The sequence below is a fragment of the Homalodisca vitripennis genome, chromosome 7, assembly GCF_021130785.1.
Source record: "Homalodisca vitripennis isolate AUS2020 chromosome 7, UT_GWSS_2.1, whole genome shotgun sequence".
Taxonomy (NCBI): Eukaryota; Metazoa; Arthropoda; class Insecta; order Hemiptera; family Cicadellidae; genus Homalodisca; species Homalodisca vitripennis.
The window spans coordinates 18,341,861-18,356,031 of record NC_060213.1 but is presented as its reverse complement, the minus strand read 5'-3'; the positions used below and the strand labels follow the sequence as shown (position 1 = coordinate 18,356,031).

The 14,171-nt window shown below is 31.6% G+C and overlaps 1 protein-coding gene across 4 annotated transcripts in view; it reads right to left on the bottom strand.

The window, feature by feature from the left end:
• LOC124366940 (solute carrier family 12 member 1) overlaps positions 1–14,171 on the bottom strand; it is a 227,806-nt gene that overhangs the window by 22,386 nt on the left and 191,249 nt on the right. For 2 of the 4 annotated variants that reach the window (XM_046823553.1, XM_046823551.1), the window contains 4 exons: positions 12,971–13,212; positions 11,806–12,008; positions 10,959–11,027; positions 2,193–2,349 (listed from right to left, as the gene is read on the bottom strand). In XM_046823553.1, coding sequence (XP_046679509.1) covers positions 2,193–2,349; positions 10,959–11,027; positions 11,806–12,008; positions 12,971–13,212 — 671 coding nt within the window. The remainder of the gene's footprint in view (positions 1–2,192; positions 2,350–10,958; positions 11,028–11,805; positions 12,009–12,970; positions 13,213–14,171) is intronic. The other 2 variants (XM_046823554.1, XM_046823555.1) reach the window with 2 other exon arrangements.

Sequence of the window (14,171 nt, the reverse complement as noted above, 5' to 3'; positions counted from 1 at the left end):
GGTTGTTTGCTCTTTAATTTTTTGTACTTGTAAAGAGATACTAAAATTTATTTTTGGAATTCCCATTAATCTTTTGTTTTTTTAAAGAGTTATGAGATTGGTTTACAGCTTCCCTTTTCTTTTGATTTGTTAGATTTTTCTGCACGGTTTTGACTATCTAGGTTTAAAACGGTTAAGTTTTTGCTCTAGAAGATAGTGATTATTTTTTAGTTGAACAATCTCTGTTACCAGTGGGGTTGATTCAGCTACTGAAAATGTGGGGAGTCTGTTTGTGTACCAGCTTCTTCAAGAACCTTTTCTTGGACATATTTTTCTTGGGTTTTTAAACGTTTTTTATACAGTTAATATATATGTTAATATATACAGTGACAGGTTAGCAAATAGTTGTATATTATAAAACTGTCAGTGTGTGAAATACATAATTGTTTATTGTATTCTTCAACTTCTAATTATTTAATTCTTTTCTTGTATAAATGTATATTGTTCAACAAACGTCAAAATAATTATCACTAAACTAGTCAATCAGCTGAATAAAGTATAGTCCATCTCAAAAATATTCTTAATAAGTACTTTATGTTGATTATTATAACAGAAAATATCTCTCTGGTACTACAATAGGAAGAACGGTAAGTTTGTACAGGGTTGTAGCTCTGAGAACACAAATCACTAAAAGAATTTAACAAAAATATTATGTTAATTTTAAATATTTTTATTATATCAACAGGGATCATAACTTAGATTAAAAATGTTTAATTGATATCAAAGCTCATTATTTTAGATAAGCTTAAATTAATAATTAATCTATATTTTGAAATGACAAAGAAAATTATTTTAAAAACTTGTATACTGAACCAATAGACTAAAATTTTTATTAAATCGATGTAATTTAAAAATTAGTTAATAGCATAATAAATATACCAGTTTTTAATTTTGCTTCATAATGCTTAATAACTAAGATATTAATATTCCCTTTTGAAGATTTGAAAGATTGCAATATTGAAAGATGCAATAAAAAAGTTTTAACAAATTTAACAAGTAAAAATTAATTCAATTTTTTAAAATTTCAAATTAGTTTTCCTTAAATCATTTGTACTTGTGGTATGTAATAAACAGCCAAGATAACATTTTTTGAAATTTGCTATCACATTAAAAATGTTCACTAATTAGACTGACTTCCAAATTTATCAAGAGCAAATGTACTATTCCCCCAATTAATTTTGGTCTGCATCAGTTAGAAATTGTGCACAATGTATTGATGGCGATATTGTATACTTGTTAGAACTAAGCAAAGCTTCCATTTTCAAAACTCGTGAGATATAAAAAAATGTACAGAGACAACAGTAATTAAATTAATCCAAGAATTCCAAGGCGGTTTATAGGTTTGCTCTACAATAACTAAACTCTAGGGTACAAATATTTATTCCTTTTTGAAATTTTGAATAGTCACCATTCTAAAACAAAATTTAAAATGAATATACTTCAAATATTGAAATCAAATTTTTTATTCAGTTGAGGAATTTTTAAATTTGTCATATCCTGCAAACTCATGACTAACTTTAATTTAATTCAGCATGAACCTGGTCGGAATAAGGTAAATGGAATTGGTTAGTATTAAGGGTAATATGTTTTAACTAATTGTATACAATTTTATGTTTATATGTTTGTCTTGTTGTGTTTTTATGATTATTGTTTGTCGTGTTTTTATTCTAAATTAATTGTAAAATGTTTAGCCTTTTTTTATCTAAATATTGTATAATTTGGTAGCATTGGTTGTGCCTTAGCAGCTTCTTATGGCATGCTATAAATTATGGATGTATTTATGTTATTTATTATGTCTTTTAATTTATTTAGACTCAGTTAATTTTTTAGATAAGAGTTTTTGACAATGCCTATTTTACTAAATTGTATTTAATGGCAAATCAAAATTATTATTGATTTAGGGATATAAAAAAATATGCAAGCACTAAAGTTTAATTTAGACCTTGTCCTTTTAACTTATCTTGTATAATAGCCAAGAAAACACTTTAAACAAATGTTAACCGTTGTCATCACGAAATTTACCATCCAACAAAGTTGGCCAATAAACTTGTTTTAAGCACGAATAGGAACTATCTTCATATCAAGTTTGGTCTGAATCAAACAGAAACTGTGGCAGGATTGTAAGTAGCGACTGGTAAGTACAAAGTACGCACAAGTACATGTGAGAGCGAGACTCCCTCCTCTTGTCCTTCTCTCTCTTGTCCTGCTTGTTGTCTCCAGCGTCGCCCTTGCCTGCCGCAGCCGAGGCACCTATGGGGTTCCTGGTCACAGCGGGGGTTCCAGGTGGTGAGAACTCACTCGTTTCACTCACTGTAACAAAACACGCTCAGAAACATCCATCCGTTTGTCAATCAATGCCATGATGTCACAAACATTACAAGATAAATTAACTATTCTTAACAGTTGGCAAACATTTTACTCTACTATTGATCCATGCAGTGTAAATTTCTTGGCTGATTCGTTGAAACAGCTATATCAGTGAAATTTTTACAAGAAATATTTAATAAAACTGACACGTTAATCAACTTTCCTGAAGAAATACAACCTGACAGATTCTAACTGACAATGGGCTAGAAGTAGAAAATGCACAACATAAAATACATTATCAAATATTTTCATATCTTATATTGTGTTTGGGTACTAATGTTCTGTTATCTGGACATGCCCAAAACTGTCAAGAAACACTAACATCCAGCTATTGGGAACATTGAATTTAATTTATATATTTTAACCAAATTAATTACTGTAAAATATATATTAAGAATATATTTATATCAACCCTTTGAATGCCAAACTCTGATGAGGTTGTCTTTTTGAATGTTTATTATTCTGTTAGTAAATTAAAAGATATGGCACTGTACTTAGTCTAGTTTTAAACACCATAAATAAAGTAAAAATAGATTATCTATTTTTATTTGATTTTTTACAGCTGGTAAAAGCTATTAGCCAAACAAAATACTAGAGGCAACTTAAATGTGAGGACAAATTTTCATTATTTTGCATTGATAATAAGAAAACTCAAGACTCAAAACTACAGATATTAACTTTTTTTTAATTGGCAAGTAATAATTGTTTCTATTTACATAGGGAACAACAAAAATGGTACATAAAACTATATTAAATTTTTTTTAAATATAAAAATTAAATTTTTGATATTATTTTAAATTTTAATATTTTAGCATTCAAATAAATAGTTATAGCCTACTTTTCCCCCTATATAATAAAACAAAAACCATCTTATGTTTATTTTTAAAACAGATGAATTATTTGGCTGAACACTACACAAACACCAAGAGTGCTTGGCACTCAAAGGGTTGATATATTTATGTACGTGTTTGGTTCCAATTTTAAAAGGTGTTGACACATGCGTTTATTGCATCAAAAGTTTACAGGTACGGCCAATTGTCAAATTCGAGCAATGCCAAAGGTGAAGTCATTCGGCAATTTTTGTGGGTGTCAGTCAACATCTTTGTCTTTCTACATCACTTATAATGTTTTCCCTGTAAACACGGCACATTCTCCGATAGATTTCTGCTGCACTATTCTAGCTACTTACATACTAGCAACTTGAACTCGCCATGTGTATGGCCGTCATGGTGTGAGATCGGAGGTTGAAAAAAAAAACAACACTTGCAGAACGAGATACTTTAGTTTTTACAAATTATTGACTTCCAACCCAATATCTTTTTATAGTATATGTTTCATTCACATTTATATATTTGAAAAGTAACCAAGATGACATGCTTACTAGCTGAAATTGAAACAAAATGCTTAAAATATCAAACTGATCAGAAGTTATGAGAACTCTAAATTCATGCTCAGTTCAGAACACACTATATTTCTGTAAATTATTCAAAAAGCAATCCAATATGCAACCAGCAAAGCTATTTCCATAAAAAAAAACTATGGACACGCTCAAAACAAGTGTGGAAATAATCATTTAAATAATTTGCAGCATGTGGAAATCTTGGCGTTCCTTATGTACTTCACAACTGTGCTGTGTCTGCAGTTCAAATTAACCACCTGTTGCAGATTTTTCCATAACTCTGCTGCCAGAATGAACAGTATCTGTTTGATTTTTAACTTCTTCAAATTCTTACGTTTTCTCTGCATCTACATTTACAGTAATAGATTTGGAGGAAGATTTACTGCATTATTTAATGTTTAATGTACGTTTAAATGCATAATACAAGATGTTTAACCCTTTTAGGGCCATGGATATCCATATATTTTTCTTGCCACAAAACTTTGATGTTCCTGCCACAACTGTAATGGTTTAAAATAAATTTTGTATCTTCTACACTAATAGAGATATAATCAAATGATTTCCAAACTTTCTAAGTTTCTCTGAAACTTTCTTTTCAAATCATGTAAGGAGCAATATTTTTAAGGAATTAATTATTTATCTGGTACTAAAAAAAATATGTTTACACGTAAACAAAATATTTTCTGCTTCTAAAAATTGTTTTTTTTACATGAGTTTTGAAAATATTTTCAAATATTACAGTTTTAAATCCATACATATATTAATTACTAGCTTTTATCAGCATTACTAGCTAAATTCTTAAAATGTAAAATTTATCAGGAGTTATGAAAACACTAAATGTATGCTCATTTCACGCCACATACATTGTGATAAGCTACTGTTATTGTGATATTCCACAAGATATTTTGACGGACCACAAGTAAATTGGTAGATCACAGTTATTGTGATGTGTCTCACATATTGTGACTGACCACAAAGTAGATCACAAGTAAATTGGTTGATCACAGTTATTGTGATGTGTCTCACATATTGTGACTGACCACAAAGTAGATCACAAGTAAATTGGTTGATCACAGTTATTGTGATGTGTCTCACATATTGTGACTGACCACAAAGTAGATCACAAGTAAATTGGTTGATCACAGTTATTGTGATGTGTCTCACATATTGTGACTGACCACAAAGTAGATCACAAGTAAATTGGTTGATCACAGTTATTGTGATGTGTCTCACATATTGTGACTGACCACAAAGTAGATCACAAGTAAATTGGTTGATCACAGTTATTGTGATGTGTCTCACATATTGTGACTGACCACAAAGTAGATCACAAGTAAATTGGTTGATCACAGTTATTGTGATGTGTCTCACATATTGTGACTGACCACAAAGTAGATCACAAGTAAATTGGTTGATCACAGTTATTGTGACAGGTCACTTGTATTGTGATAAGCTACTGTTATTGTAACCTTGCAAAATATCTTGTAAATTCAAACTGTAAGAAGGCACAGTTTTACAAATTTGGCTGCATAAATTACAAAAAGAAGTTGACTTTTTAAACATTGACTATCATTAAAAAAAGTATAGCAATTTGAAGTTTTTAATTAATGGAGTAAACAAAAGCGTATTCTAGAATGACTAATAAAAGTAACTATATTTGGTAAATTGTCACTTTGGAGTGTTGTTGCACAAATACCATGATAATTGAATGCAGCATCCAGCTAAAATAGTAAAAATAATGCAAACAGTAAATATTAATAATGAAATATAAACAATATACTATAGTGTAAAATAGACACAATAATCAGCATAGACCACCACAATGCAAGTAATATTTGTTCATAAACAAACATTCTCATTACAAAAATATCAATCACAAAATTCGATATACTGCGGTACAAACTTCACTAAAATTTGTTAATTAGTAATAAAGACATAATAGCACAAAAACCTTATTGTATTTCATACAATAATATTATTCTATATTACAAATTACCTGAAATAATAGTCTACCAGATATTAACTCCATACTGCTAAGGTTTCTAATGAACTCAGCCTTGGTCAATGAGCAAATAATAACAAAACAATTATATATATGAAATAGAAGAGGCTGAATTAAAATAACTAATACTTATTGGTGGGGGGGGGGGGGGGTGCGCAAAAACCACATTTTAAATTCAAGCAGAGTCAATAATGATTAATCTTTAATTGAGATGAGTAGTGAGTTAAGTTTCAACCATTAAGTGGGCATCAACAATTAAGTGGGCATAAATTTTAGATTTTGTGATATTTCATTTTCATATTGCAAGTTTTCGTTTGTAATTTAAAAAAACTAATATTTATTGGTGAGGGTATATAAAAATCACAGTTTTCATTCTAGTAGAGCAATTTTTAATCAAGCTAAGGTTTAAAAATTTAAATGATTATATTCCATACTACCAAGAATTTATAATATGAAAATAAGATCGCACCTGCGCCAATTTGCGGCAATTTTCGAAATTCTGTAGTATTATTATGATTAACACCAGTAGCTCGGGATCTCGTCTTATCTCTTCTAATATATTTCTTCAGAAGACGTCGAAATCTATTACACTTTTACTCACTTTGTTTTATTCAAAATAATGTTGTCCCCTACACCGAATTTGGCAATATTCTCTGATAAGAATATTTTGATTTATGAATACAATCATTCACTTATAGTAAATTCAAGTTCCATTTTGGATGTTGTTCTCTGATTACACACATTTTCTTTTGAATGTGCAAACCAATTTTTTTTAATCGTATCAAAAAAGCTTGCGACTACTTTTACTAACTGTGTCTCAGAATATACTACTTTAAATTATCTGCAAATAAAACTGCGTCAATAAAAACGTATTATAATTACTGCACAATTTGCCATAATATTTAGACTACGCAGTGAGCAAATTGCCTCATGTATTCTTTAAAGCATGTAAATAAATAGCTTGTATTTTGCTACACAAATAGCTTATACTTGTCAAGCAAAAGCTGTTAATGTGCCGTGGTACTGAAAGGGTTAATCGGATTCATTTTTCGTATAAATACAGAACGTTTTGTATTGTTAATGCACTTATATATTTAAAAAAATATATATTACTGCTTTGATTTTGTGTATTATACAATATTAAAGGATATCATAATGATATTAAGATTAGTTTTGTTATTTTTAATTGAATCATTCCAGATACATATTAGTATTGATGACTTTTTTAACTACCACACTCAGTAATATAGTATTCTTAGTGCCTTACCTAAATCGGCCGACAATAAACTTAAGTAATTTTACTCAAAATGTTATAAATGTACCCTACTGATGTTTTTTCAAACTTGGTAAGGCCAAAATCTGTAAAACTATTGTACCATTAATAAATACAACTAAATGAAATTTTGAGTTCAATTTTCAGTGCATGTTGTTGGTACATTTAATAGTTCCCATAATTTAGCTTTATACTATTTGATTTTTTTTTTTTTTTTCATAAATATTTTGCTTGCGTTACAGTGATGCCCATTTAGTTAATATAAGTAACTATCCCAGGTAATAAACTCCTCTACTTAAAGCAAAATGAGGTGGTTTGAAATATAGTGCATTTAAAAGTATATAAATAAATAAAGCGGCTTACTACTTTTAACATATTTTACAAAAAGAAATTAAGAAACAAAGCCAATACTAAAACACCAAGTGTTTACACCAAAAGCTTGAGAACAGTGATAAAAAAATTTCATTCGAGACTGATACCTAAAAGTGTCACTTATTTAGGAACCTTTTCACAAAACTTTAGTAAAACCAGCTTTACCATCAAATCAAATATAATACAAACAGTGGATTTTTAACCAGTTTCTATACCATTCTTTTGTACCATTAAGTAAACAATTTATTTTGGTGATTGACATTCAGTGTATGTTTAATATGTACAAAATAGAGTCCGTAGAGCCCAGGTAATCCTATGTATTGTTACTGTATCTTATAGAGAAAGAAAACGTAGACCAGTACAGGTCTCTTATGGGTATGTGACAGTTATGGTCACACAGAATCTGGTATCTACATCTGAAGAAAATAAGATGAAAGGTTAGGAATAATTTTAAACTGATTACATTAATTTATTGTTTACTTTACTGCATGATTAAAGATTTTAATTTTACTGCACCCAAACAGATATTATTGAGTGAGATTTATTACGATGTGGTATGGGCACCAGAGTTATTGACCACATAACAGCTGTAGACGTGTTAACATTGTACAGTAGCACTGAGCCATTACTGCGGCTGAGTAGGACAGTCTATGCACGGCCAGCCCAAAGCTTTCAAGGTTGGATTGTGGATGTCAATAACTGCTTATACTTTGAATAAAAAACGGTTTCTAAATTATAATTAAAAATTATCTGATGTATTATTATACTGGTGTATGACATCCGTCATCTTTTGACAACAAAATTCTTCAAGAAATTACCTTATCTCACTTTTGTTATTGTGACTACCAGCCATAATTACCTCACGGTCTAAAATAAACAAATCATAAAACTCGTCACACAAGCTACGAGCTAATATTGTGATGTAAACATGTGCTCTCAACATAGTACCTGGCCAAGACACTTGTCAAGCAGCTCATCTGTCATCATAGTTCTGAAAATAGTCACCAGAGTAGCAGTCAATGCTCTGTAAGCAATAAGAAATAAACAATACCTAGCCGTGTGCCTAAAACGTTTAAACACGAGAGTAGCAGCGAGGAAATAACGTGTAAACACGATAGTTAGTAGCAGTAAGGCACAACATGTAAGAACGTGTAGATACGATAGTAGCATTGAAGGCGCTCGGCTTGCTGTATTGCTCATTAGTTAAGAGGTTAAAATCTTTTACAAGAAATGAGATCAAGTCAGTTTGGCTGGACAACGTTTTTTCCCAACTGCATGATAATTTCTGCAGCCTGCCTGTGTGTCTTAAAAATGGACAATGTTACAGAAAAAAATGTTTATAAATAGTAAAAAAAAATGCCAAAACTGTACAAAAGCCAACAACATGGCAAGAACAATTCAAAATTTTACAGTTAATACCTACTACCTTCACAAAGTACCAATGCTAAGCCCATATATTACAATAAAAATAATTTATGCAAATTTTATCTCAAGTAGTATACACAATTATGCCCATATACGCATGTAACTGTAAATAATCAAATGAAGTGTTGATAGCCATACAGTACCCATTTTTATTACTACCTACAAAATTAACTTCATTTGCATTTTGAGGAACCCACCCATTTATTTCACATAAATCAATATTTTTTTTTTTAATTTTATTCCAAACAAACAAACAGTCCAAAATAATAATAATAGAAGTATCGGTTCAGCCAATGACATGAGCAGACTGGAAATGGTGCCTTCAAGGTCATTTATAGTCTCTCTATCTCTGTAGCAGAAACTGTCACAACTATCATTAATACGTCTGTTTTAAGTCAAAATTAAAAATATGATGATTTGTGGTATTTTTACCAATTTTATTCTTAGACAAAGTAACTCAGTGGATAAAAAACAACAAGGTTATGTCCTTCTTTAGAGTGACAATTGGCTCTTACACTGTACAAAGTCCAGATACTCAACAAAGGTGAATAGTCAATAATAAATTTCAAATTATAAAGTTATAATATTTTCAAATAATTGTTAATGTTATCAAGGCTCGTCAAAGTTTAACAAGGTTACATTGTGCTATTCTAATTTTGTACTTCCTCTACGTAAAGAATTTATCATTCCACTAAAATAAAAATGCAATGGAAGCATAAGGCAGGTAGAACGATTTAAAAATGTTGGTGATAATTATATTGTTTCAAATTAATAACTTGGACAGTGACATCAATAAACTTATTGCCTAAAACAAAATTGAATTGGTAAAAGCAGTACTTGTTTTCTAGCATCTGCAATAATAGTACAATTATTTTTTAAATAATATTTTACGGGGTATTAAATATGGAGTAAAAAACGAGTGTAGAAGTTCATGGAAGCAAATAGGAAACTGGGTAGAAAAAAACCGAAATTAAGGGATTAAGGCATTGTGGAACTGTTACCATTGTCACCTTGCATTTTCTAGACAAGACTACAATAATAAGTGGTCTCTTACGAGGATCATCCGGAGAGTAAGGTACGATTTCTTATATAAAATAAATAAAAACATATTTTTCAAAAAATCTTTTTTATTTGATTCCTGACATTTTTCTTTTTAGTTTAAACATCTGTCATAACGTTCTACAAGCTTTTCATTGCCGATGTTTTAGAAGTCTGCCGTCTGTGAGAAAAACCAATCTATCCAGTTGAAGCGCTTATCACAGAGAAACTCCTTTAGATAACAAAAAAAGTGAAAGTCCCTCACTGCTAAGTCCGGGCTGTATGACGGCTGATCAAATCTTCACGACATTGACCAAATCATCCGTGATAACTGATTGCCGGCCAGATAGCGGTTTATCATGGAAATTTTCTAGAAATCTTTGAAAGCTCTCAATCTTTTTTGCACTTTGCTGTCACTCATCGCATCACTTCACTTATCTGTCCATTAATCTCCGCTGCTGAAACTTTCCTTGCTGTCAAACCTGATAACTGATCGCATTTCGCAGTTGGAGGCTTGATCAATCATTTCGAACATATTAGATTCACACAGTAAACAGAACTAGAATGACTTCACTGCAAATGACATCATTTCGTACGCAAGGCATGCTGGGAGTTGGCGCCCGTGTGCATTGCGCTGTTCACTCATCGCTCAAATAGTTACCGCAAAACGGACCTTACTCTTCAGATGACCCTATCGATAACGTTTTAAAGTATTCCAAAATCAAAAAGGAAGGTGGTTCGAAAAGCAGAGCCCATTGTGTTACAGTGTCGTTGCAGTGTCGTTTGCAGAAGACAAACATGTTAACGTCGTGTGGGTTGTCTGTAACCATGATCAACGTCATGCGCATTATCAAGTCATACCAGGCCGTCAAGACAATGCATAAACAACTCGGCTCTACTACAGAGTCCTATACCGTTATGTGCATGAGGAAGTGAATAAAACTTACACTCAAATCTTGTTTCAGGAGAGAGAAAAGCTAGAAAACGCAAACAGGAGAGATAGTTAGTGACATACTAGACCTACAGTGCAAACTGTACTTTACCGGCATAGTTCCGACCCAGTAAGGCTGAAATCAACGAAGAGGTTGAGACATTGAAGTCATTTCTATGGGCTGCAAGACACCAATTATTGTACACTCAAGCTCTTACAACTGTATTTACTATCAATAAACTAGATCAATGAATGATGATAGATGGAATCTGCTGCGGTTCTCCTGGACTGTAATCAATACATGTTTCATTTGTATAACCACATTGCAAATTTAAATTCTTCAAGAAACTGCAAATTGAATTAAACTTAGAAACCACAAAGCAACTAGACAGTGATAACAAATAAAGATTCTGGTTAGTTTTGAAACATTTTTCTCCTTAAAATTTATACAATAGTCAACCCACCTTTTTACTTTGTACTGTAAGGTTTTTAATATTACTTGATATTTATTTCACCTAAAAAATTAGCAGTTAGTCATTTGGACAGATGAAGACAGTCTAAGTAAGAATTTAAATAGAATGAATTTGTAATAATTGACTGATTAACACACATTCCTCAATAGAAAATAGCATAAATATGAATAAGTGAAAAAGATGTTAAAAATAATTAATTGTACAAATTAGGATAGTAAATGTCGTAATATATTTAATCTTACTTAAGGTTTCATTTATTTTATGATAAATATTAAAAAAAAAAACATATTTTTCAGGTTTTACTTCTGATTTTTAAAATTTTTGTTGAGTAGTGATCATTTCTGCAAAACTGCAATGTTCTTTACAGGAAGGTTTAAGATTCATGAACCGATTATTCACACTTTTTATGCCATTAACAAATGTGAGCGATCGTAACGAATCACGTACTGAACGTAAACAGCAACATAACAGAACGTTGATACTGACCTTGCGACATGGTAGAGATGAAGGACTCATTCCTGGGCAGTGTTTCTTGAGAGTTGAGCTGTGAGAGGAAACTGGTGGCAGCGTTGGCTGTGGACTCGACCTCCGTTGTCACGATGGCCACCTCGTCTGTGATTATCTTGGAGTAGTCCAAGCCCTCCTTCAGCCTCAGGATGGCCACGGACAGATGCAGGTCCAGGGCTTTGCTGTTCAACAATTTCATTAAAATCATTCAGCCCTAAATGAGTCGGTTTCAATTAATAGTTTATGGAAATTGAGATCCTGAGGTGGTGAGCAGCGTAAAGCTCCTGACAAAATAATAAAGGCATGAGGAATAACAAGGGTTGAGAAAAAGTGACTAGAACTGGTTCCCTTTTGCCTAGTTTACGGTGATTCATAGCTAAACGTGCATTAGTCTCACGTCCTTAACAGTTTAATTTCATCGTAGTTGGACACAAACATAGTAATAGCAGGAAAACGTTAAAATTTCATCTTTCATTAGCCTAGCAATGGTTAAACAATTTTTAGACAGTAAAATTCTTCTTTTAAATTCATCTTAATGAAATAATATATAATTTTCAACTAATAAAGGCTGGATCAGAATTTACTCCAGACATTTATTTGTCTTGATAGTGACAGATTGTACCAGGCTGAAAGCACAAAAGGTTGGGACTCATTGACTAACATCTTTCTTGAGATAAGCATGATCATGTTGTGTAGAAAACAGCCAGAGGTCTCTATGCACAGCCAAATTTTAGTAGGTTTAAATAAAAATTAAAATGGTTATTTGCTTCAAAGGCCATTCTATTTATTCCAGGAGTTGTTTTTTGCATTTATAGTTATTGCTATTCGTTTTTAGTTCTAAAACTGAATTGATTAGTTATAAGTTTAATGTTCTTGACACTATTCAATGTTTTAATGTATAATATTCCATGAATAAAGATATTTGATTTTATTTGACACATTTAATATCCTATGCATTAACATTAAAACCAATACAATTTTTTGATATCTTAAATTTTCTACATGACTGTGTTGGCTGAACATACTCAATTGTAAAGCAAATGAAAATTATACTGTATTACAAGTTTTCTTAGTATTGAACGAGTATGAGAGCTGGAATGGTGATAAAAACCGAACTTTCTCTAATTATGAGTAGGATACTCACTGCATAGTGTTGAAGTACATGGCTAGGTCACCACGGTCGCAGGTGCGCCAATCCATCTTGTAGCCCATAAGAAGGATGTTCGGGCGCATCTTGCCGAGCCCTGCCGTCTGCATCAGAGACTTGGCGCCCTCCTCGAACGACGAGTCATCTATACTGCAGTAGAACCCCTTGATCTTGTGGATGTCCATCCAGTTGCGCGCCTTTTGGTTCAGCACGTACCGCACTCGGTGTGGCACTGGCGCCTACAAATGTACATTACTTCAGCAGGACAATTCTTAACAGTTTGTGTAGTAAAAATGAAGAGTATAGAAAGCTGAATGAGCAGTGAGATACGACAGAATGAGAGGGTAAGAGGTAAAGAGCTAAGGAGCCCTCTCTGGAACTTAATCCTTTAACAGTTATTTTTTGTACCATAAACTATGTTGTGCTGAATTTATTTTTGCTGTTTTGTACAGAAATCGGTTTGTAGAGTTAGGTATATAATTGTTATGAAAAAGTTATTTTTAGTGGTTCTTTTACAAACTTTTGTTGCTTTTTATATATAGTCCACAAAGTCATTTTCGCTATCTGTGTTCATGTCATCATCACATAAACGAAGCTAATCGCCTATTTGTGCATTGTATATTTCCATGATACAATAAACACTAGAAATAAAACCATAAAATACTCCAGGACGGATGACATGCAAAACATTGGTCCAATCTAAATTTAAAATTAGGCAATTACTTCTTCTATGCAATCTGCATTACACTACTGATCAAGCACTTCACAATAATAATTTTCTAAATTTTAAATGTAAACAAATGTTTCTGCCTCTTTGATGAACTTCAGCTGAAAGTATTAACAGCTGGCAAGTATCAGTTCACTTTGTATTACGTGTCGTAGCGCAGTCTGCCGAATCGAAGGTAAAACATTCCAAAATCAACAACAATTTATAAATAAAACATTAAGTAAATAAACAATTTTAATTGGACAGAGTTTTAAATCTAGACCATTCTCGAATCCCGTTGAACACACACACAAAATTTCGTCAAAATCGGTCCAGTCGTTTAGGAGTTCAGTGACATACACATGCACACAAGAAATATATAGATAGGTTATAATTTTTTAATCTAAACCAGTAATGTAGACTATACTGTGGCTCTGTTTTACACTAATAGTATCGTTTATAAATTTATGGTTAGGTGTAAGAGAGGACTGA